Source organism: Ahaetulla prasina, chromosome 2 (genome assembly GCF_028640845.1).
Source record: "Ahaetulla prasina isolate Xishuangbanna chromosome 2, ASM2864084v1, whole genome shotgun sequence".
In the NCBI taxonomy this organism is placed as follows: Eukaryota; Metazoa; Chordata; class Lepidosauria; order Squamata; family Colubridae; genus Ahaetulla; species Ahaetulla prasina.
Window position 1 is genome coordinate 65,575,664 of NC_080540.1, and position 25,013 is coordinate 65,600,676.

At 37.8% G+C, this 25,013-nt stretch overlaps 2 protein-coding genes across 2 annotated transcripts in view; both read left to right on the top strand.

Annotated features, from left to right (window-relative positions):
• DCP1A (decapping mRNA 1A) overlaps positions 1 to 17,570 on the top strand; it is a 36,237-nt gene extending 18,667 nt beyond the window's left edge. The window contains exons 6-10 of the mRNA XM_058169349.1: positions 312 to 422; positions 5,756 to 6,502; positions 6,911 to 6,976; positions 7,673 to 7,888; positions 13,744 to 17,570. Coding sequence (XP_058025332.1) covers positions 312 to 422; positions 5,756 to 6,502; positions 6,911 to 6,976; positions 7,673 to 7,888; positions 13,744 to 13,824 — 1,221 coding nt within the window. The 3' untranslated portion in view covers positions 13,825 to 17,570. The remainder of the gene's footprint in view (positions 1 to 311; positions 423 to 5,755; positions 6,503 to 6,910; positions 6,977 to 7,672; positions 7,889 to 13,743) is intronic.
• A 3,920-nt stretch (positions 17,571 to 21,490) lies between these two features.
• The window catches only part of TKT (transketolase), a 33,294-nt gene continuing 29,771 nt past the window's right edge, over positions 21,491 to 25,013 (top strand). The window contains exon 1 of the mRNA XM_058172881.1: positions 21,491 to 21,692. Coding sequence (XP_058028864.1) covers positions 21,586 to 21,692 — 107 coding nt within the window. The 5' untranslated portion in view covers positions 21,491 to 21,585. The remainder of the gene's footprint in view (positions 21,693 to 25,013) is intronic.

Consider the following 25,013-nt stretch of genomic DNA (forward strand, 5'->3'; position numbering starts at 1 on the left):
GGATGTTATTTAGCCAATTGGTAAGAAGGGAAAAATGGATGAGTCTTGAAATTGTGTCTGTATACAGATAGTCCTCAACTTATGACTATTTGTTTAACGACAGTTTGAAATTACAACAGTGCTAAAAAAAAAGTGAGTTACATATGATTCTCACACTTAATGACCATTGCAGTGTCCCCATGGTCACATAATCACAATCCAAGGGAGAAAGCTTGCTGAGATCTCCTAAAGGTATTACTTAAAACATAATTATTTCACTCAGTCCAAACTGCAATTTAAAAATAATATTTCTTCCCTTTTTATTCTTTTAGAATCATAAAAGTGACTTAATTTCAGGGACACAAGAAAGTGGAAATCTTACAAAGACTGAAAATACAGAGGCATCTGAATACGAAACACCAGTGTTACAAGTCCAAGATCATGTATGTTAAAATAAGAACCTACGAGATCTGTCTTTTTATCCTTATAAAGTGCTATTTTAAATGGAAGTACAGGTAGTCCTCAAATTACAATAGCTCATTTAGTGACCGTACAAAGCTACAACGGCACTGAAAAAAGTGACTTATAACTGTTTTTCACATGACCGTTGCATCATCCCCATGGTCATGTGATCAAAATTCGACACTTAGCCACTGACTCATATTTATGGCAGTTGCGGTTTCATAGGGTCGTGTGATCTCGTTTTGCAACCTTCTTACAAGCAAAGTGAATGGCGAAGGCAGATTCATTTAACTGTAGTACTAACTGCAATAATTCACTTAACAACAAGATAAAATGGGGCAAAATTCACTTAGTAAATGGTTTTTAATTAGCAATAGAAATTTTGGGCTCAATACTGGTCATAAGGTCCATTTGGAGCCCAGACTGAATATGCTTTTGCAGCAATAGGAGAAAAATGGAGACGGTCAGCCATGCGTGGCAGAGCCTGTGGAGTGCAGGCATTGGGGGCAACTAGGGGTTTCTGCAGTGATGCTGGGGTAGCTCGTTGCAGTATAGGCCTTGACGCAGCATTTTTCAGTGATGGCAGTGGTAGCACTGGGTCTGAAGTTGAAAGTTGGGATGATAGTAGCTGGCTGAGACTCCTTCCACCCCAGCTGCTTCTATCAAGTGCTGAGCAGCAGTGGTGCAGTGGTTACAGTGCAGTATTGCAGGCTACTTCTGCTGATCACCGGCTGCCAGCAGTTTGGGAGATTGAATCTCACCAGGTTCAACTTTGACTCAGCCTTCCATCCATTACTAGGTAGGTAAAATGAGGACTCAGATTGTTGGGGGCAGTATGCTGACTCTATAAACCGCTTAGGGCTGTAAAGCACTATGAAGCTGTATATAAGTCTAAGTGATATTGCTAGTGCTAAATGCTGCTGCGCAGGAAAGCCAAAAGGGCTTACAGTTGCAAGAAAAAGTATGTGAACCCCTTGGGATTACGTGGAGTTTTGCATGAATTGGTCATAAAATGTGCTCTGAACGTCATCTAAGTCACAACAATAGAAGAACACAGTCTGCTGAACATAATACTACACAAACATTAGATGTTGCCATGGTTTAATTGCACATAACATGTAAACATTCACAGTGCAGGGAGGAAAAAGTATGTGAACCTTTGGACTTAATTTATTTATTATTTATTTATTTATTTTTTTTATTTATTAAATTTTTATACCGCCCTTCTCCCGAAGGACTCAGGGCGGTGTACAGCCAAAAGTAAAAACACAAAATATATACAATTAAAACCACAGTTAAAACAAAGCAGAATTATAAAGGCTGATAATTAAAATTAAAATTTTAAATTTTAAAATATTAACAAAACCCCAAAATTAAAATTCCACACTATTATGCCAGTCCCGCTTGAAGGAATAAATGTGTTTTAAGCTCACGACGGAAGGTCCGAAGATCAGGCACTTGACGTAGGCCAGGGGGAAGTTCGTTCCAGAGCGTCGCCGCCCCCACAGAGAAGGCCCTACTCCTGGGGGCCGCCAGCCGACACTGTTTGGCGGACGGCACCTGAGAGACCCTCTCTGTGAGCGTCTGGTCGGTGGGAGGCAAAGGGTAACAGCAGGCGGTCTCATAAGTACCCGGGTCCTAAGCCATGGAGCGCTTTAAAGGTGGTAACGAAAATCTTGAAGCGCACCCGAAAAACCACAGGAAGCCAGTGTAGACTACGGAGCAGTGGTGTTACATGGGAGCCACGAGCGGCTCCCGTTACTACTTGCGCAGCCTCATTCTGGACTAACTGTAACCTCTGGGTGCACCTCAAGGGCAGCCCCATGTAGAGAGCATTGCAGTAATCCAACCTAGACGTAACCAGAGCGTGAGTGACTGTGCATAAGGCATCCCGGTCAAGGAAGGGACGCAACTGGCGGACCAAGCGAACTTGGTAAAAGGCCCTCCTGGAGACGGCCGCCAGATGTTCATCAAAAGACAGCCGTCCATCCAGGAGGACACCCAAGTTGCGGACCACCTCCTTTGGGGCCACTAACTCGCCCCCAACAGTCAGCTGCAGATGCAGCTGACTGTACCGGGGTGCCGGCATCCACAGCCACTCCGTCTTGGAGGGATTGAGCTTGAGTCTGTTTCTCCCCATCCAGACCCGTACAGCTTCCAAACACCGGGACAGCACTTCGACCGCTTCGTTGGGGTGGTCCGGGGTGGAAAAGTACAGCTGAGTATCATCAGCGTACAGATGATAACTCACCCCAAAACCACTGATGACCTCACCCAGCGGCTTCATATAGATGTTGAACAAGGTGGGCGAGAGGATCGACCCCTGATGCACCCCACAAGTGAGGCGCCTCGAGGACGACCTCTGCCCCCCTGTCAACACCGTCTGCGACCGGTCAGAGAGATAGGAGGAGAACCACCGATAAACGGTGCCCCCCACTCCCAACCTCTCCAACCGGCGCAGCAGGATACCATGGTCGATGGTATCAAAAGCCGCTGAGAGATCTAATAGGACCAAGGCAGAGGAGCAACCCCTGTCCCTGGCCCTCCAGAGGTCATCCACCAACGCAACCAAAGCCGTCTCCGTGCTATAACCGGGTCGGAAGCCGGACTGGAACGGGTCTAGATAGACTGCTTCCTCCAGGTGCCGGGGGAGCTGCCATGCAACCACACTCTCTACAACCTTCGCCACAAAGCGAAGGTTGGAGACTGGACGATAATTTCCCAAAATAGCTGGGTCCAGGGAAGGCTTCTTGAGGAGAGGTCTCACCACCGCCTCTTTTAAGGCGGCGGGGAAAACCCCTTCCACCAAAGAAGCATTTATAATCCCCTGGAGCCAGCCTCGTGTCACATCCTGAGCAGCCAGCACTAACCAGGAAGGACACGGGTCCAGTAAACATGTAGTTGCATGTAACCTCCCCAGCAACCTGTCCACGTCCTCGAGAGCCAGAGAATCAAACTCATCCCAAATAGCCTCAACAAGACGCATCTCTGTCATCTCAGTTGGATCACCGCAATCTTGGTCCAAACTATCCCGAAGCTGAACGATTTTATCGTATAGATAACCGTTAAACTCCTCAGCTCATCCCTGTAAGGGGTCATCCCGTCCCTCCTGATGAAGGAGGGAACAGGTCACCCAAAACAAGGCGGCCGGGTGGTTATCTGCCGATGCAATGAGGGTGGAAACGTAGAAACATTTCGCCTCCCTCATTGCCACTAGGTAGGTCTTAGTAAAAGTTGGTTGACCCTCCTTTGGCAGTAATAACCTCAACCAAATGTTTCCTGTAGTTGCAGATCAGACCTGCACAACGATCTGGAGTAATTTTGCACCACTCCTCTTCACAAAACTGTTTCATTGTAGCAATATTCTTGGGATGTCTGGTGTGAATCGCTCTCTTAAGGTCATGCCACAGCATTTCAATCGGGTTGAGGTCAGGACTCTGAGTGGGCCACTCCAGAAGGTGTATTCTGTGCTGTTGAAGCCATTGTTTTGTTGAGTTACTTGTATGCTTTGGGTCATTGTCTTGTTGCATCACCCATCTCCTGCAGAGCTTCAGTTGGCGGACAGATGGTCGTACGTTTTCCTGCATAATGTCTTGATAAACTCTGGAATTCATTTTCCCATCAATGACAATAATCCATCCAGTCCCTGAGGCAGCAAAGCAGCCCCAAACCATGATGCTCCCTCCGCCATGTTTAACAGTGGGGATGTGGTTTTGATGTTGGTATGCTGTGCCTTTTTTTCTCCACACGTAGTGTTGTGTGTTCTTCCCAAACAACTCAATTTTGGTTCCACAGTATATTTTGCCAGTAGTGCTGTGGAATATCCAGGTGCTCTTTTGCAAACTTCAAACGTGCTGCAATATTATTTTTGGACAGCAATGGCTTCCTCCATGGTGTCCTCCCATGTACTCCATTCTTGTTTAATGTTTTTCTTATTGTAGATATGTCAACAAAAATGTTAGCATGTGCCAGAGATTTCTGTAGGTCTTTAACTGATACTCTAGGATTCTTCTTTACTTCATGCAGCATTCTACGCTGTGCTCTTGCAGTCATTTTTACAGGACGACCACACCTAGGGAGAGTAGCAACAGTGCTAAACTTTCTCCATTTGTAGACAGTCTGTCTTACCGTGGACACATGAAAATCAAGGCTTTTGGAGATACTTTTGTAACCCTTTCCAGCTTCATGCAAGTCAACAATTCTTGATCGTACGTCTTCTGAGAGCTCTTTTCTGCGAGGCATGGTTCACATCAGACAGTGCTTCTTGAAACCAGTAACCCCACAACAGGTGTGTGTTTTTAAAGGGCAGGACAGCTGTCACCAATACATCCAATATCATCACACTGATTGGAGTCAAGGTTGGCTCACTCCTGGCTCCAGTTGGCTCTGGGAGAAGTCATTAGGCTAGGATCTCACATACTTTTTCCTCCCTGCACTGTGAATGTTTACATGTTATGTGCAATTAAACCATGGCAACATCTAACGTTTGTGTAGTATTATGTTCAGCAGACTGTGTTCTTCTATGGTTGTGACTTAGATGACGTTCAGTTGACTCAGCCTTCCATCCTTTATAAGGTAGGTAAAATGAGGACCCAGATTGTTGGGGGGGGGCAATAAGTTGACTTTGTAAAAAATATACAAATAGAATGAGACTATTGCCTTATACACTGTAAGCCGCCCTGAGTCTTCGGAGAAGGGCGGGATATAAATGTAAACAAAACAAAAAAAAGACCACATTTTATGACCAATTCATGCAAAACTCCACGTAATCCCAAGGGGTTCACATACTTTTTCTTGCAACTGTAGATCTGAGGGGGTAGAGAGATAAACAGGTATGGGTGAGTTGAAGCATTTCTGTGTTGGTAAATTGAATTGTGTTCACATGACTGGGCACGTTGCAGTGGTTGTAACTTCAGTCACTGAACAAATGGATATAAATTGAGGATTGCCTGTATATTTGTATATTGCATTCTTTTTGTAGTAATGAGTTTTTGACGAATAGATTTCCCTGTTACTATACATTTTATGATTGTTCCCTTAAATGGACTACATATATATTTATGGGTATAGTATATCTCTATATATTTGTGTGTGAGAGATAGATTGAACGAGAGACAAGACTAGGATACAAGAATTGTTGTTTATTGTTGATATGGGGGAAATGTGCTTCATTTGAATACAGTAATACTTTTGCTGCACTAGATGGCTTTGTGGCAATTTTTTTTTTAAAGTAGCACTTTGGCATTCATTTGTATGCAAGGAAACAAGTGTATGCATTCTATATTAAGCTAAACTTTTATACTTTTTTTCCTAGTCATGTCAGTCCATCCCTAAACATCTAACAGTGGAAGAATTATTTGGAACTTCATTACCAAAGGAAAACTCCACAGCTCCCATGTCCAATCCAGAGAGAATAGAGAAAACTGATACCTCATGCAGAGAACACAATTTGCTTTTACCCTTTTCATTTGAACAATCAACAGTGATCCATCAACCTCTGGGGAAGCTGGATGCTCCAAGTCTCAAAAATAACTCTTTGACTTTATTATCACAGGAATGTGTACCGTCTGTACTAACTTCATCACCTTCAGTTTTACAACCAGAAGTAAATAAAGTTTCAAACTATAACGTGCATTTAAGTCCTATCCTTAATTCAACTTTGGCAACAGAAGCACCTTGTGGTCCAATGCTGCAGAATATCAATGCAAACAATAATGTAACGCTTATGCAGCAGACTACCAAGCAAATACCTTCACTTGTGAATCAGCCATTGTGCGATATGAACCACGGTACACAAAATGTAAGTTCTGCTCAAAACCAATTCCTAGGATCAATGACTTTGCCAAATACAGGAGATGCTTCAAACAAATCACTTCCCAGTGTAGATCTTCTTCAAAAACTCAGGTTGACACCACAACATGACCAAATGCAGCAATCTCTTATTAAAACCCCAGTAGCACCAAATGCTTCTTCTATTAGCCAGCTGGCAACACCAGATTGTTTCAAGGAATCCCACATCAAGCAACAGGCTTTGACTGGTAAAGTCATTCATCCCTATCAGGTAGGTTATTTGTAGGTGAATAAACTTCTTGTGAAGTCATTTGTAAGTCATTAGTGAAAATGGCTCCTGTGTCATTATGCCATGGTCTTCCTTGAGTCTGGAAATGCCATCATAATCTCTTCATTTTGAATGAGGGATGCCCTTCTTTTGATCTGTATCAGCCATAAATTCAATTAATTAACATGCTGTTTTGAGATACAGCGCTACATATTGTTAATATATATATGTCAGTATAATGTTATTGATAATACAACAAAATTAGGGTTGATGACTTGAATAAATAAATTTGTAAATTTATTTGAATAAATAAATAAATTTATACGGTGAGTTTGGTTATTTCAGAACAGTACTATATGTGCAAGAAAGAAATTGTACATAAAATATTTTATTTTTGTTTTAAATTTGTAGGTTACACAGCAAAATAAGGAGCCTGAAACATTTCCAAATCCTAAAGTGTTGTCAAAAGCAAACCAGGTACATATTAGAAAACAGGCATTGTAACATTGCCTTCATGGAAAAACTTCCCTCTTCAACCTCTCTTAATTAACTAATCAGTTGAAGCTAAATATACAAAACGAACTTATTTGTCAGCTTCTGTTTTGTTGTTTTAAAGAATACCTTATTCCATCAGATATATAACAAATATTATTACAAGTTGTAATATTAATATACTTTTTCTGGAGAGACTTTCATATCTTGCTAGAATCAAAAAATGCTCTTTGTGGGCATCTCATAAAATTATTGCAGCTAACTATATTCATATATTTTTTCTTCCTTAATGCCTTCTATTGTTGTCTGAGCATATACTAGTATCTTTTATTTGTAAGATTGAATCTATTTTTAATAAAGTCAAGAATATATAATACATCCATATTATAAACGGCAACATAATAGTCTTTCAAATAAAGTGTCAATATATAAGAATACACTTTGCATAATTTCAAGTTATTTAATTATGTCCACAAAGGTTCTTTTAACTTTAATATATTTAATTTTTGTTATGTACTTTCACTTGACATTTTTCAAGAATTGAGAGTCTCTGCAACCTTTTTCTGTTTTGGTAATAATGGAAGTAATGGACTTAACATTATGGGAACTGGATTTATAAAGTGTTTGTTCTTTGAAACAATAAATAAGGATTCTCAAAATTGCTTTCTTTTTTTTTTTTAGGTTCCTTCTACACAGTTTGCTACCACTGCAACCACAATTGCACCTTCTGTCCTCCTTTCACCTAGTGTGTTTCAACAGTCCACTATGAAATCCTCTGAAATGGAAAACAAAGTTGGCTCACCTTCTCCTGTTACACTTGGTACAGATGTGCAGACATTACCTCCAGCGGTACTCAGTAGATCTCAACTTCAGCAAACTTTGATACATCTAATAAAGGTAAAATTACAATTTTAAGATAACAAGCATTACGTAGAATCCACTGTTGATGGAGCTGCTTCCATAAATAGAAATAGAAGGAGCTGGTTCCCCTTGACTCCCAGAGATGTCGATTATTGGAAATCCATAGAGCAGGGAAAAGCACTTGCTTTTGGAAGCAGTCATATTTTTTATTTTTTATTAAATTTATTTTCAGAGTAACTCTGGGTGGCTTAAGCATAATGCTAATGGTTTCTTAATATCACTATTGCAGCAATATTGCAATATTAACGCACCATGTGCAAATTATTTTAAAATATAAACTTCAACTGAAAAATGAATATGATTATTTTCAGTACAGGTTGTCCTTGACCTACATCCCAATATTTAGCAACCATTTCAAGTTCCAACAGACCTACCTGGAAGGTACTTATGACCCAGATTCAAAGTGACCCAGATTTTGACAGTAACACCCTCCCCATGGTCACATGACTACATTTCAGGCACTCGGCAACTGGGCCATATTTAACAAAATAATAGAGTTGGAAGGAACCTTGGAGGTCTTCTAATCCAATTCCCTTCTCAAGCAGGAGACCCTATGCCATTCTAGACAAATGGCTGTCCGTTCTCTTCTTAAAAACCTCCATTGAGGGAATACCCACAACTTCTGGAGGCAAGCCATTCCACTAATTAATTGTTCTCACCAACAGGAAGTTTCTCCTTAATTCCAGGTTGTATCACTTTTTGATAAGCTTCCATCTGTTACTTCTTGTCCTTCAGGTACTTTGGAGAATAGGTCAACCTCCTCTGTTACTGCCCCTCAAATATTGGAAGATTGCTATCATGGTCATTTTCATAATCATACAGTCATGTGACTACATTTTAAAATGGTTTTGCCAAAAGCTATCATTTACTCTCAATTTTCAGAAAAACCAGCTTAATAACCATGGATTTGCTTAATGACCAGTGCATAATGGATCACAAGAATAGGTCAATAACATGACCAACCTGCTTTACATGAATTGTGATCATGATGGGCAGATTCCATTATGGTGATAACTCGAGGACTGCTTTTAGTAAAACTGTTGGTACAACTATATACAATTCTTGCTAGATCAGACCTAGGCAGCATTTTTGCCTGTAATAGTTAGCCACTCTAGTTTCTGTTCTCTAGTATACAGTAATAAAATGCACAGTGCCTACAACGTATCTTTTCTTTTATGTACACTGAGAGCATATGCACCAAGACAAATTCCTTGTGTGTCCAATCACACTTGGCCGATAAAAAATTCTATTCTATTCGATTCTATTCTATTCTATTAGAATAGAATAGAATAGAATAGAATAGAATAGAATAGAATAGAATAGAATAGAATAGAATAGAATAGAATAGAATAGAATAGAATAGAATTTATTGGCCAAGTGTGATTGGACACACAAGGAATTTGTTTTGGTGCATATGCTCTCAGTGTACATAAAAGAAAAAGAAAAGAAATACCTTCATCAAAGGTACAACATTTACAACACAAATGATGGTCATAGGTTGCAATTTAACCCTTAATGATAGCAACAAAAAGTTACAGTCATATAGTCATAAGTGGAAAAAGTTTGGTGGTTAAAACGATGAGAAGATTAATAGTGCAGATTTAGTAAATAGTTTGACAGTGTTGAGGGAATTATTTGTTCAACAGTGTGATGGCCTTCGGGAAAAAACTGTTCTTGTGTCTAGTTGTTCTGGTATGCAGTGCTCTATAGCGTCGTTTTGATGGTAGGAGTTTAAACAGTTTATGTCTAGGATGTGAGAGAACTGTAAATATTTTCACGGCCCTCTTCTTGATTCGTGCAATATACAGGTCCTCAATGGAAGGCAGGTTGGTAGCAATTATTTTTTCTGCACTTCTAATTATCCTCTGAAGTCTGTGTCTTTCTTGTTGGGTTGCAGAACCAAACCAGACAGTTATACAGGTGCAAATTACAGACTCAATAATTCCTCTGTAGAACTGGATCAGTAGCTCCTTGGGCAGTTTGAGCTTTCTGAGTTGGCGCAGAAAGAACAATCTTTGTTGTCCTTTTTTGATGATGTTTTTGATATTAATTGTCCATTTTAGATCTTGCGATACGATAGAACCTAGAAATTTGAAGGTTTCTACTGTTGATACTGTGTTGTCAAGTATTGCAAGAGGTGGAAGTATGGAAGGGTTTCTCCTAAAGTCTACCACCATTTCTACAATTTTGAGTGTGTTCAGTTCCAGATTGTTACTGTCGCACCATAAGGCTAGTCGTTCAACCTCTCGTCTATATGCGGATTCGTCATTGTCTCGAATGAGACCAATCACTGTTGTGTCATCTGTGAACTTCAGTAGCTTAACAGATGGATCGTTGGAGATGCAGTCATTGATATACAGAGAAAAGAGAAGTGGGGAGAGCACACAGCTTTGGGGGGGCCCCTGTGCTAATTGTACAGAATATATTCTTTTCATGCCTGGTAGCTAGTTCTGATAAATATATCTTACTCTCCTATAATGGCAAGAACCACTGAATTAAATTCTGAGATAAATATACACTATTGAAATATGTCGTTATCTGTTCTTCATCTTTTATGATTCTGAATATGATTTCACTGATTATGAGACAAGGCAAAAAATTAATCCGTATGGTATCTTTTACCTTTTGGAATTTTGTACAAGTCAATCATATCCCTCATTTTGTTATATTTAAAATGATATATATCCTTAATTATTTATGTTAATGTTCTGTATTTCTTGGCAATTTTGTTTCCATACAAATTAAATTTGAAGGCAGTGTGGTCACTGCTTCCCAATCAGTTTAACAGTGCTTTCTTTTCAGATTTGACACTGGACATCACTAATAATTTAAGTATGAAATATCTGTCCTCTCTATCTGATTTCAGGACCAAGTGGTTTGAAACATATTGTTGTATTTTGTATCTAAAAGTATCTAAAACATTTTATCTTTTTCATAACAATGGAATACGCATTTAACCAACATCTATGAAAATATTTGAATATTTTTTAGATTTGATTTTAGTGAACTATTCAAAATTACTTTGGCAAATTGATCTATTCCAATTGCTTCAATAAATGCTAAACAGGAGTGAGGAGAAAATCAAGTCCTGAGGCACCCTACACAAGAGGGCTTGTAGGGTAGACTTTTACTCCCCATCAACACCGACTGGAATTGATTTTAGAGGAAGGAGGAGAACCATAATAATGCTGGCTCCAATTACTAAGCACCAGTTGCCTATGGAGATTCTCAGTCATCCATGTCATGGTTGTCCCAAAGGTGCTTTTTCAAGAGGCAACTGGACTTCCTTGTTTTTCTTTGAAGATTTTCACTTCTTATCCAGGATGCTTCCTCAGCTCTGACTGGATGGTGGGGAATGGAAGGATTTATATTCCTTGCAGACAGCTGGTCATTTGCATTCTTTTAGAGAGACATTGAGGCCACTTGGAGGTTTATCTGTATCCTCGGGATCACCTGAGTAATACAAATGGGTGTGGAGCCTTCTTGGAACTGCAGACCAGCTGTCTGCAAGGAATATAATCCTTCCATTCCCCACCATCCAATCAGAGCTGAAGAAGCTTCTTGGATGAGAAGCGAAACGTCTTCAAAGAAAAACAAGAAAATCCAGATGCCTCTTGAAAAAAAGACTCCTTTGGAACTTTTAAGCGGCAGAGTTAATCTAGAAGAATACTATGCTATAGAAAGCTACTGAAAGATCTAAGAGAGAACAAGGATGTATGCACTATGCCCATCCCATTCCCACAAGAATTCATCTGTAAATGTAACCCATGCTGTTTCGGTCACATGCCCAGCTTGAACCGAACTGGAAGGGAACCAGATGATTCAAAATTGTATTTTTCTCTTTGTCATCAATCAAGATACCAATGTTTAGTGCTATATTAGTACATTTTAGTTCTTTTTTACACTGTTGGAAAACATTATATAAAGATATAAAAATAGCAATTCACTGAAATACTGTACCGTAATAATAACATTGAAATGATTCCATATTAGCTCATATAATCAATTTTGCTGCCAGTGCTTTGTTTTGTGCATAGCCTGCTGTTTCTTTTTTTCTTCAGGACCACTGTTAAAACAAAAATCTTGCTGACTTTGAAGGGAGAAACATTTTCTGAATACAGGCTGAACTGTCAGCAATTTTACATTGTAATAAAAGTAAAGAATTTTTCAGATTCCTGTCCATTGTTTTGATATATTTTGCATTGCATTAATTGAGATTTAGACTGCTTGTCTTATGTGTTGTGTGCCTTTTTTGTTCATCAAAACCCTATTCCTTTCGACAATCAAGGTCCATGCATAAAAAAAAAGAAATGTTTTGTTTTGGCTTAGAACTGTCAATCTAGAATATGCAAGGTTATTGTTTCCAAGGGCTAATTATGAACATGAATAATTGAGGAAATGTTTATTGTTGAAGCTTAATTACAATGCAGCAAAAATAGCAGGGTACAGAAAAAATACTAGGGTGAATAGATCGTTTCACTGGGTGGATGTAACCGAATTCAGTGTTTTTTGAATTTTAATTACAAAGCATTTAAAGATTATTGGGTTAAAAATAATACCATCAAAATACTGATAGTCTTTAAAAAGTCAGCATGTGTGAATGCACAATAATCAGTATACAAACAGTAATCTGCGGTCCAGAATATTTGTTAAAATCTTAGTATCCAATATTTATAAAGTAACTTGTTTTAATTATCGGGTATATATAAGATATAAATTCTTCATTTTGGAAAGGATTAAAAGAATTCAGATTTCTTTAAATTTTGCAAAATATCATTAATCCAAGAATATAATTTGGGATGATGACTTATTATGATATAAAATTGGATCTAAAACTTGATTTTGATCTAAGATAGTCTTCTGATCAGGTATTCAGGATACTGAAAACAATTATGCATTTGCTTTAGATAATCACTGATTTAGGCAATATTGATTCAGGAATCCTAATTAACTGTGTTCTTTTTCTGATATTTCTTTTTCAATTATCATCTTAGAAAATTTACCAATCCAAATTAAATCACACCATGTTTTGAATACTTATTATCACCCCTTGCATAGACTTTCCTCACTCATGTTCTCTGTAAAAGCTGTTTATCATAAATAAAAAAGTGATATTCCCCCCCTAGAAAATTTTTGAACACTTGACTAATAACTGGAGATCCCAACTTTTAACATTCAATGTTACAAGGGAGATTGCTATTAAATATATTTAATAGTAGAAAAATAACAGAAAGAAGGCACAGAATATATGTATTCTACTATATTTTGTAGTATACGCAACCATCAATATTAATTTTATTTTTGAATTTCACATCTTGTATAATGTTAAAATGATCATTCTGTGACTGGGAAGAAAAGATATATTGAACAAATAAATAAATTCTGATGGGCAAATCTTTTGTTGCTGCAAATGTATTGAATTTAATATTCTGCATGTGCTTACATAATTCATGCCAGTTTCATTCATTTATATTTTGTTTATTTGTACAAACTATTGTCTAAATGCTAGTCAAACATCAGCATTTCTTGTACTTTTATGACTAGTGTAACACTGATACAGTTCAAAATGATTGAATGTATGATTTCAAAACATGTAACCTATTTGTGCTGTTCATTTGGCTGTCTCAAAATCTAATCTTGACAGCATTGCTATGTATCATTCCTGGTAAAAGCTTTGTTCTTGTTTCTTTCTTCTTTGATCATCTGAATTCGTCAGTTTGTTCATTAAATGTGTTTCCCGGACCGTACAATGCAAATATGTATTTATTTAGCAGTGATATTATGAAGTATTTATGTCATTGGGCTGATTATATTCTTTTTTTCTCTCTCAGAATGATGCAGATTTTCTTAATACTCTACATGAAGTCTATTTACAAGTCTTGACCAAGGATACTGATAGCATCAAGCTATAACTGCAATGAATTGAATCCTACTGACCACCTATCTGCTTCAGAAACATTATGCCTCTTCTGTACAACTCTTATACTTTAAAGACATTTTTTGAGTTCCTGAAGTTTCTAAGCCTCCGAGGAATACTGTTCCTTAGAAATATTGTATAAATGATGTTCTAAGAAATGGTGTGGTTTCACTGTGACCAGTTACCAGCAGGATTTTATTTCTGTCTGGGAAATATGGTCTTACGGTTAACAGCACATTTTTCTTATTGTTTTAAGCAGTGTCAAATATTTGATATAATTCTTTACCATATGCACCCTGAATGTTCAGGATAACTAAATTAAGAACACCAACCAGCTTCAAATTTAAGGAGCAATGGAAGAGTTTAAGAGGATACTTCTAAGGCTTTCGAAGGAATGGACATGCAGTATAACATTTCTGCTTTTAGCCTTAACATAGCAACAGGATGACCTCTAGGTCATATCAACCATAAATTGGCTCTTCTGTATGCAGAATACTCATTCACTTTTACTAGGAATATATGAAATATGATTTGCCTTGAATAATAAGTTCAGTGTGTTTTGTCAGAGATATATATATTTTTAAAAAACATTTTAAAAAATTATTTCTGTGGAATATCATTTTTCCCCCTATCCAGGTCAAATGCCAATTTTGGTATAGATTTTCCTGTAGAAAAGTCCTGTTGACTTGTTTCTAGATAAGCTGTTCTTCAGTTACTGTTTGGAATAGTATTAAGAACTCTCCCTAAACTTGCATTATATACTGCTGTAAAGATCAAACTTCTTCCCAAAATAAGTCAGAATCTGATCTCTGTTTTATATGCTGCTATTGGTCTTTTGTGATTTCTATTTATTTTATTCTAGCATGTTACAGTAGCTAGCAATACTTAAGTGATAGCATATACTCAATTTACTCAAGCAATAGCAATGTAAAGATTAGCATTTTAAAAATTATGTCTTTGTTTTATATTGTGAAACGTAATTTTGTAGTCAGTTTAGCCATTCAAGTTGCACTGCTTATTTTTCAAAGCATGGTTGAAATGGAGGAGGAGCATAGTCTTCGCTCTGTATATTATGGCATATTTCTGTGAAGCCATTAAAGGAGGGCTGGCAAAAAAGTAATAGCCTACTATATATGCCCAAGAGAATCTGGCGTAAATTTTACTAGTCACTATCAGTGTGATAATGAAAATAGCATCATTATCCAGTTGTTATTTCTAAATTCATCGATGAAGTTTTGATTATTGTGACTCCTTCACAAATCAGTGTTTTTGATATAAACAGTGTGTTATTTTTTTTTAACTAATCAATATGTATACTTAGATTTTGAGTGATTTTAGGTAGAAGTTTTTATGTTTAGCAAACTCTGCCTTCTGAAAGAACCTCTTCAGCCTTTGAAAGTGTTTCTAATAACATAGTATTTTATATTGGTTATATGTACAAAATTCAGGGAAATATGTGTATAGTGACACATATTTGACAGGCTTTAATAGTGAAACTCAAAAGTATCTTTTCAGGCTTCGTAGACTTTTTATAGAAAACCAGAGAGCTCTCTGCTTGTACACTGGATTAGTTGTAGCACACCCATGTACGTATACCAACAACACATTTGCTTAGTGCAGCATTCTTCCATGTATAATTACAGGCTATTGTCAGACTATTAAAACTGAATTTTGTTACCATGTTTTGTTTATGGACAAGAAAGAAATACACAGTCATAAATTATTGTAGAAAAATAACCTCAGCCATAAATGTGAGATTTGCAGTGATGAAACATATGGAGTATGATAACAGTGAATGCAAGTATTATATTAAATATATAGAGAAAATGTTTCTTGACATTGAATGTACTGTTCCTCAGTCTCCAAGAATTAATGAGAAAGGGAATATTGCTTTAAACAGCAAAGAGATATCTTTGGTATGTTTGTTCCAATAAAACTTTTTTATTCTCATTTACTCTTTTGTATTGAAAAAGCAGTGCAAGAGTTAGCTCATGGCAATTCACAATTCTTCAGGACATATATAAGGATCACAAAATAAGTCTCTATTCTCCAGAAAATGTCCTTAATTAGAAGGTAGTTTGAAAGCTTAGTGATTTTTAACATTTTTCATTGATACTGAGTCCTCTACGCACATTAACATTGCAATACGTAGCAAGCTAGGAGAAGAGGGGTGTACTATGTAGTAAAAAGCACTGTTGGCAGCATTCACTGTTATCACACTAGTGCTCTTATTTCTTGTGGTCATGTTACAAAATGAAACGCTTTTTAAGAATTGCTTTGACAAACAGAGTAAAATCACAGATGTTTACAAAATGTGAAATCACTGGACAGCTTTAGCCTGATTACATAAATTTTTAGTAAAAGTTTCACTTTATATTCTCTCTTACTGTTCTCTGCATGCACCAATAACAAATGCTTAAATAACCAATTTAGGCTATTGATTTTAATTTTTCTCCTGGCAAAGTATCTCTTGAAAGTAGCTCATATTTTAGACTGTATTCTAAAATGAATATACACTATCTAAGCATGTATTTTTACACTGCCTATATGCAACTTCTAAAAAAAATTAATATTTGTCTAAAGTGGCTTTCAAATATGCAGCTTATTGAAGATCCGATTGTTGTTTTGTAGGTAAAGATATTTGTCTTTGAATTGTGCCTAATAACTATACATTTGTGACACATTTTACAGCATCTAAATATTTTGCAAAGGCCTAAGGCACAATGTGACACAGAAAAGCAATTTGTATTTTCAGTCTTGAAATGGAACTTATATTTCAAACTGATTAAATTTTAATTTTTCCTGTTTGTTTGCTTGGGTCTATTGCATCCCCAGAACTTTCTAATATTATGTGTTAGCAAGGGTATAATTATTAAGGGACTTTCAATAAAAGTATTTAATGTCAAGTGTTTGGCATAAATAAAAAGAAACCAAAAAAAAAAACCCACAAAAAAAACCCTAGCAATCTCTTCTTGGCTATTTAGTTGCTCTTTTAGCATATCTTAAAGAGGAAAGTGTGCAATATATATACATATATATTTCACCTCACTTGTTGACATTTGCAAAAATGTTAAGATGCAATATTTTCACCTTCGGTGGGGAAAAATTGCAATAATCTTCCCCTTGTAGTTTGCTTTGTAACAATAGCATGTCTTTGTTCAAAATCCTTACTATATTCAGTATGTGGATTTACTGCTTTAGTTTGCACTTCCATACTGATTGTGAGTTTGAGGAGATTCAGATCTTTATTATCTTAATAACTTTTGAAGATTATTGGACATAATTATATCCCAGTGGTGCAGCACCTATATCTGAAGAATTGCAATAAACAAAATATGACCTCAGTTTCATAGGTCTGTGGACATAGTAGAAAACACTAAAGGCCATTAAGGAAGAAATACTTGTGTATATTCTCTTCCCAATCTCCCTGACTGTAATATAACTTGTTTATGACCCTGTGCACAGTTATTGGTGAATCAGCTTGTTGGAATACATGTATTGGAATCCTTGATCTGTTGATGCTCCTAGGATAGACTGAATTGTGCCTACTGGTTTTCAAGCAGTTTTTAAATTGTCATCACAATGCATCAACAGTTCAGTATATGGGTATGTAATTTGTGCCATCATATTATGTTGGCAAATATTAAGTTATTGCATAAATGTTTAAAAATGAACATTTTCAGTGGAAATTTTGTATGTTTTCAAATATATTTTTGTAATAAAAACTCAAAGACAAAAGTTTCAATCTGTCCTGAAACTTTCTTGGTCATAGTTTAACTTTGTGAAAAAAAGCTTAGGCAGGCAGCATATCGAAATACGTCAGTTGGCTTTATAAACGAAACAATCTGGAAGCTGAACAAAGCATTTTTGTTTTAAACCACCACCACCACTTTTTTTTTTGGTATTGTTTCCAGTGTCTTCTATGGCATTTGACATAAAAGGGTATTAATTTTGGTTATCTGGTAAAACGTGATAGTCAGAAATATAATTTGACTTCATTAGACAGTACTTAAATGTGCTGAGCTATGCTAGGTTTTATTGATAGGTCATTATCCGCATCACTACAATTACTCATAATTAAGAAGAGCTGAACTGTGGGGATGTTATTTTCCTTTGGTATTAAACTGACAAAAGCAACACTGACAAAGGATAAAGGTTTGTGAGTGAAATTCCAATTAAATGCTAATAAGTGAACCATTGTGATTTCATGATGGATTGTATCCAACTGCATTCTTCTGCCCTTAATTAAGAAACTTAATTAAAATGCCTTCTGTAATTTTCTATACCTCCTAGATTTCCAGGTAATCCTCCACTATAGATTCAGCAGCCATTTGGAATTCCAATGACTATTACAGCATACACACACAGTGGTCACATTATTAAAAAATTGCAACTGACAGAAGGGATGCTGCTATTGTCCCCTTCACCTGCCTTTGCCTCATCTCAGCCATTCACCAGCCCAATGCAAGCAAAGTTGCTGCAGCCCCTGGACCCTGCTTCCTGCCCTGCCAGGTCCTTGAGGCCTTTGCCTTCCTCCCCAGTCATACACGTATGGGAGGTATAAACTGATTTACTTCCTTTTTTATTTTTCTGCAGCTGCTGACAGGAACACCCAGCCAATGAAACACATAGCCTTACTGCAGAGGCCACCTTGCACCATTCTGTGAAACAGCTGCCATTCTTGTGATCTCTCAGAAAGTTCCTTTTCCTAAGTTGCTTCCAAAAGTTGCTTCTCATGAAGCAGCCTCTGTAGGAAGGCCACTCCTTGCATCAGCTGAGTGATATTTTGGAAAAGCAATATCTGATACATATGTATTTTCTACCATGATTACATAGTGCATTGCATTTGATAAAACTTTAAGTGTAAAAAATGAGCTATTTGGAGCTGGCAGAAAAAGATATTGAGAGAATTAAGAGCTTTTAAAAGACTTCATTAATGTGATCATAAAGGGGGGGTGCTACTAATGAAACTGGGGGAGGGTTCATTTTGAGGATTAAGGAATTTTGTCAATGTTAATTACTACAACTTACCTATTGATACCTATGCAGAGGTCTCAATTCTTTATGTTTGATTAAAAGTTTTAGAGAACATTACAGAACAAACAGAGTGAAGAAAATTAAGAAAGGCAAATGTGCAGAAATGTGAAAATAGAAGCTTTCTTTTCAGTAAATATAATTACAAAGCTCTCTAGAGTTCTCTATATGGGAACATGAATCAGCTTCTTAATATAAAATAGGAAGTGACCGATCCAGACAACATGGTGGATTTCTTTTATTTCATTTTTAAAGCATCCCAGTTCCAAACTTCAAGCTTGTTAATTGCCTATCATTTCAAAATTATATACTGGGATTGGTAGGGGGAGCAGATCATGAGGTTAACAAGTCTACAGAACTAAACCTTGTGTCAAAAAAGTTATAATAAATACTTAAGTCTTTGAAGTAGGAACACACAACTATTAGCTTAAGAAATTGCTTGTTAAGTCAAGGATTGTACCATATTTCATTGGGCAAGTCAAAAACTACATTACACTACAGACCCAAAAATGGGTCTGAGCAAACATGGGTGGAGGCTATTCTTTTCCTTTAAGTTTTATTCATACCATACAGTACTTGCAAATTCCTCTTCTCTCCCACAAAAATGGCTACAGCTTTTTTTTTGCATTTGTAAAGGCCTGTGACCAACTTGGCATTGCAGCTGTTCTTTGATAAAACACTGGATTTGTGCTTTTTCTTAGAGCCAGCAAGTACAGTACTGATAAAACCCCAAGCATTTTATGTTTATTTTGTTCGGTTTTAGGGGACAAAATGATTAAAGTGCTGGCTTACTGAGTTCTAGTTAGCCTTATGCATGAAAAATCAGCTGGATGACTTTGGGCCAGTCAACAACTCTCCCAATGCAACTAGTCTCAAAGGGTTGTTGTGGGGAAAATAGGAGTGTTGGTGCATTCACCGTCCTGAATTGTATATGAAAAAAAATGCTGAATCAATGTTTTTTTTTTAAAAAAATGAATATCCTTTTCACACTTTTTTTTTAAAAAACCCAGTCTAAAAATAAGGGTATTTGGGTATGTCATCAAATCGCAAAACAGATCTAAAATATTACACCCACTCAGTTTCAGGAGCTGCCTAAACTGGTGGTTCAGTCTTGCTGCATCAAATTGGGCAAGAAAAGTGCATGGCATGTGGCTCGTTCCTACGTGCCTACTTAAAGCTGAACACGGAAGGTGTTTTTAATCAGTACGATCGTTTGCGTGGTTAGAGAAAGTGAATGAAGAATCAAGCACCAGCAGCAGCATCTCAGTCCCTGCACAAGCCAGCCACTTCCGAGAACTACACTTCCCAAGATTCTTCGAGAAAACAAATGGCAACAATCTGAGCAATCGGTACCAAGGGTCAGAGGCGCAACTTTCATCGGCTACACAAGGAAATGGCAGATTACGTAATCACCCGTTGAAACGTGTATTTAAATCTAGGCAAAACAGAGCAAGCCCCAACCTGTATCCCTGAGCAGGGCTACCACCCGCGCATCTGCCTGCCTAAGCTAAGAACCCCGTAAGCAATGAAACCTAGGCATAAACGCGCGCTGCATCGCTCTGCAGCGACAACACTAAAAGAAGGGCGCGGGAATGGAGAAGACGACGTTGCAGAATACCAGAGTTAGAATAGAATAGAATAGAATAGAATTTTTTTTTTATTGGCCAAGTGTGATTGGACACACAAGGAATTTGTTTTGGTGCATATGCTCTCAGTGTACATAAAAGAAAAGATACGTTCATCAAGGTACAACATTTACAACACAATTGATGATCAATGTATCAATATAAATCATAAGGATTGCCAGCAACAAGTTATAGTCATACAGTCATAAGTGGAAAGAGATTGGCGATGGGAACTATGAAACGATTAATAGTAGTGCAGATTCAGTAAATAGTTAAAAGGGGCCTTGGAACTCTTCTAGTCCAGGGGTCTCCAACCTTGGCAACTTTAAGCCTGGCGGACTTCAACTCCCAGGGGCATTCTGGGAGTTGAAGTCCGCCAGGCTTAAAGTCGCCAAGATTGGAGACCCCTGTTCTAATCCAACCCGCTCCTCAAGCAGGAAATTATAGCGCTCCAGACAAATGGCTGTCCAATCTCTTCCTTGGATTTTGTTTCGGGAACGAGACTGAAAGCACCGGGTTTTTTAAACTGATCAGAACACCTGGGCGTCTCATCGGGATTGCCAGAATGTGTTCCCCAAAAGTCGTCCTTGCTTGCTGCTGACTGAATAAAAAACATTTGCGAGTGTCTTGTGTCCCCGCGGGTTTAAAAATCACCCTCCCTCTCCCCCCCAAAAAAAATTCCCACCAGGGAAAAAAAAAAAGCAAGAGGCGCTTGGAAACTACGCCAGCCAGAAAAGAGGCGGTTAGTCTTTCTCTCTCTCTGGCTTTGGCGCAAGTGCCCGCCAGGCCGGGTGAAATGTCTGCAGGGCGCACGGGGAGCGAGACCCTCCGTGGTCGCGCCGTCGGCATTGAAGCCCTGGCCACGACACCCCGGGCCGCCCTTCGGCAGCGAGGCCGCGCTCCACGGCCTGCTTTCCCGCCAGGCAGGCCCCGCCCATCCCAGAGGCCAGCCGCGCTCTTTGGCCCCTCCCGCCGCCTTTTGGCAGGACTTGGCTGAGCTGCTCCGCCTTCCCTTCGCCAGTCGCGGAGCCTCCCTCTCCAGCTGCCGTCTGTAAACTGAGCTCGCTGCCCGCCGCCCGCCGCGTTCCTGTTTCTCCATGGAGGATTACCATAAGCCCGATCAGCAGTCGCTGCTGGCCCTGAAGGACACGGCTAATCGCCTTCGCATCAACTCCATCAAGGCCACCTCGGCGGCCGGCTCCGGGTGAGCCAAAAGGGGGCTTGGGAGGAAGAGGCAAGGCTGCAAAGCGCAGGAGTGGGGCCAGGCGCACGACGTCCCTTCAAGGGGGCCTGGCATCGCAGATGCTGGGAAGGGGAGAGGGGGAGGAGAATCTGGCGCAGCGGGGAAACCCTGCAGACATCGCTTGCACTCCCGTGTCCATCTCTGCCTCTCTTCCCACGTGCTGTGGAGAGGAGGCTTGCCCAGCTCTTGCACAAGAGGGTGAAGAATCGGGAGCGCCGTTCAAATTACAGGAAGAGGCGGGTGGGAGAAAAAGGTGGCGGTGAAAAAAGGCTATTTTCGATCATCCTCCAGGTCCTCGTCGGGGTACCACTCTGCCTAGCGAAATATCCCGTGCCTTCATCCTTCTGTCAAACAAGATGTTCAGAGCAGAATGGCTTTTTTCCTTCCTTCCTTTCCACCATTCTCATTCCTAGCACATCAAACAAATCCAACTTCTGAAACCAGTAACACTAAGGTTTTGTCTCTGACAAAAGTGCCATTATGCACAATTGTCTCACAACTTCCCTTCCCCCTTACTTCTAGATTGCTAAGTGTTGATGTATTGAAAGGAGTGTTGCCATCTCTTGAATTCATCTGCCACGATGGAACTTTAGAGTTAACCCAGAAATGATTAAATATTGATGCTAAAAAACCCTACTCCGTTGGATTAGCTGTGCCTTTGCCCTTAAAATGAATAACTCTGGATTGTAATCTGACAATCTTGTCTGTTGTTGGGTTTTTTTAGTGGGTTATTTCTCCCAAGAAATTAATCACTTTGCAGCATGGCCAAGTTACAGTGTTTAGTTTTTACATATGTCACTATTTCTACCTTAAAAGCAAGTTGAACAAAATAAGATGATAATTTAGGAGAACTTGGATTGCACAAAAGTTTCAAGGCTGCCTGTGGGGTAAATTTATATTTTGAAATATAGTGTTGAAACAGGCTTTTGCTTATATTTCATAATACCTGCAATGAAGAAATGTTTGAGAACCTTATACTGTCAGTTTCAACTGTCACTTGCTGCAGTAGATTTGATTGTAAAAGCAGATGAGAAAGTTAGGTATAAACTAGAGTTGCAGATAAAACATCTCATTTATTAATTATTTTGTTTGTGTTTGCTTGTGTGATAGAATGTCGGGAATGCAGAACTTTTACCCAAAAAAAAAGGCCTCTCCTGGAAAAGTAGAAAGCATGAGAAAGAAGCTTAAAAAAACCCCAAACCCTTTACCTTGATTAGGTATAAATTGAAACAAGCAGCTTTGAGGATTCTGTTACAATGTGTTAAGTATTTTCATAAACTCCTGGTGACTCCTAGCAATGGTCAGCAAGTTCTGTATAAATATTGTTTTAAAATGAAAATCTTATCCTGCTTTAGAGTTTTTGTATTTTGTTGTGTGATTATTTTTCATGTGAAAAAGTGGGAAGTATATTTTACAAATAAGAATAAATAAGCAATTTAAGTTTTAATCACTTTGCATTTGATAAAAAAAAATAGCTGCAAAGAGATGGATTTTTACCTCTTCATTCTTTCTGTCACAAATATGCATGTTGTATTAAATACAGTGTTGGCTACTGGCCCGTTTCTTCTGTAGAAAGTATTACTTAACTTATGAGAAGTAAGGTCAGTTACAGTGGAAAAATGAAGAAATAGGAAATTGCTCTCTCATGGTGAAGCAGAATTATGGTGCTGTTTTGGAGGAAGTTGTCCTGTACTTCATACTGTTGATGTGTTGTTGCAATAGCTGTATCAAAATAGTATCCATTTCCTTTTCTCTAGCTAGACTTCCACACTTGTTAATGGGCTACCACAGGCTTGTAGTTTTTGTGTGATATAGCTGGACTGAAGAGAGAAGGAGTTTCAGGAAATTCTGTATGGCTACTATTTTAACAAAAAATAGCATGGATAAGGCTCTAGCAGAGCCTTATTAGTGTAGCATCATAGGCAGTCTCAATTGTTGCTTCCTTTGTCATTGAAATGATGCCCACTTGTTGCTTATCGTAGGTGTGCATCTTTAATCCAAGTTTGTGATGCATACTTGTATAGTAAATACAAACTCTTATAAAAGTTCTGATTACCTGCTATATACTTTCTGGTTATTTTTTATTTCCTTTGGCTATTTTTGTCTTGGCATAATTTCTCCTGCCTCTGGTGAATTTTTGCTTAGTCAACTGTGCGTGTTAAACAGGAATTTTAGTATGCAGCTCTGTTTGATTTGGGTGTGTTGAAAGTGCTTTTGTGTTAATGCAAACAGTTTGGGTGTCCTAGAGCTAACAGAATTTGATCCTTGAATGACTTGTTGCTTCAGAGAGTAAAAAGAACAATTAATTGATGGAGTATGTTAAAGGAAATTTTTTATAAGATAATTTGAAAAAAAACTTATCTTTTTAACATTTATTTTACATATATAAATTGAACATACATAAATCTGTTTTCATAAGAACTTGTAATTTATTACATTTAAATGCTTAGATCATACTTTATAAACTAAATTCCAATGATAGGTGGAGTGTGAAATAAAATCCATTTATTCTGAGGCATACATTTTAAATACTTCAATTCATTTGGAAAAACTTGTACAAAATAATAAAAATCGCAAGTCTTTTTTCCTTTTGTAACATCAGTTTTCCTGCAGTCAAATTCTAAACTGATATTTCAGTCCATTGCACTTAATGAGACTTGTATTTCTGATTAGAACTTTATGCAAACATTTATTTCTAATGAGTAAATTAATTTTTACTTAATATTTTCAGTATTTGTTTTTATTAATTCAGGTTTATGGTGCTGTCATTTAAAGTGTTAACAATATTATAGGTCTTCTACCAATGTAACTTAGTTACAACAGTACAAAAGTGAGCTCTACTATACAAAAGCCTGTGCCCGCATAAATATATTATTTTTTAAGAATTGATTCTGGCCTTGGGTAGTGTCTGTTGCTGATTTTTTTTCTGTAAACTGTTTTAATTTGTGTTTCTTCCTTCTGCTTGTTCACCAATAGGTTTGTTAAAATCTTTTCCCCAAAGCAGCAGTTCTTTAGAGAGATGGTTAAGTATAACATTTATAAGATCTAAGAAATGGGCACTAAGCAAGCATGTTAGGATTATTTCTTAACTGCCATGTATAAATACACATACTAATTTGTAGTGATTTCTGTCTTCAATTGAATTTCTATTGTGCAAATACTTACCAAGAGATGGTCACTAATCTTTATTTACTTCATGTGTTTTAAAACTGTTTGCATGTGTTTCAAAAATTAGTAGCATGTGTGATGCTTATAAGTGGATTAGTCTTAGGATATACTATA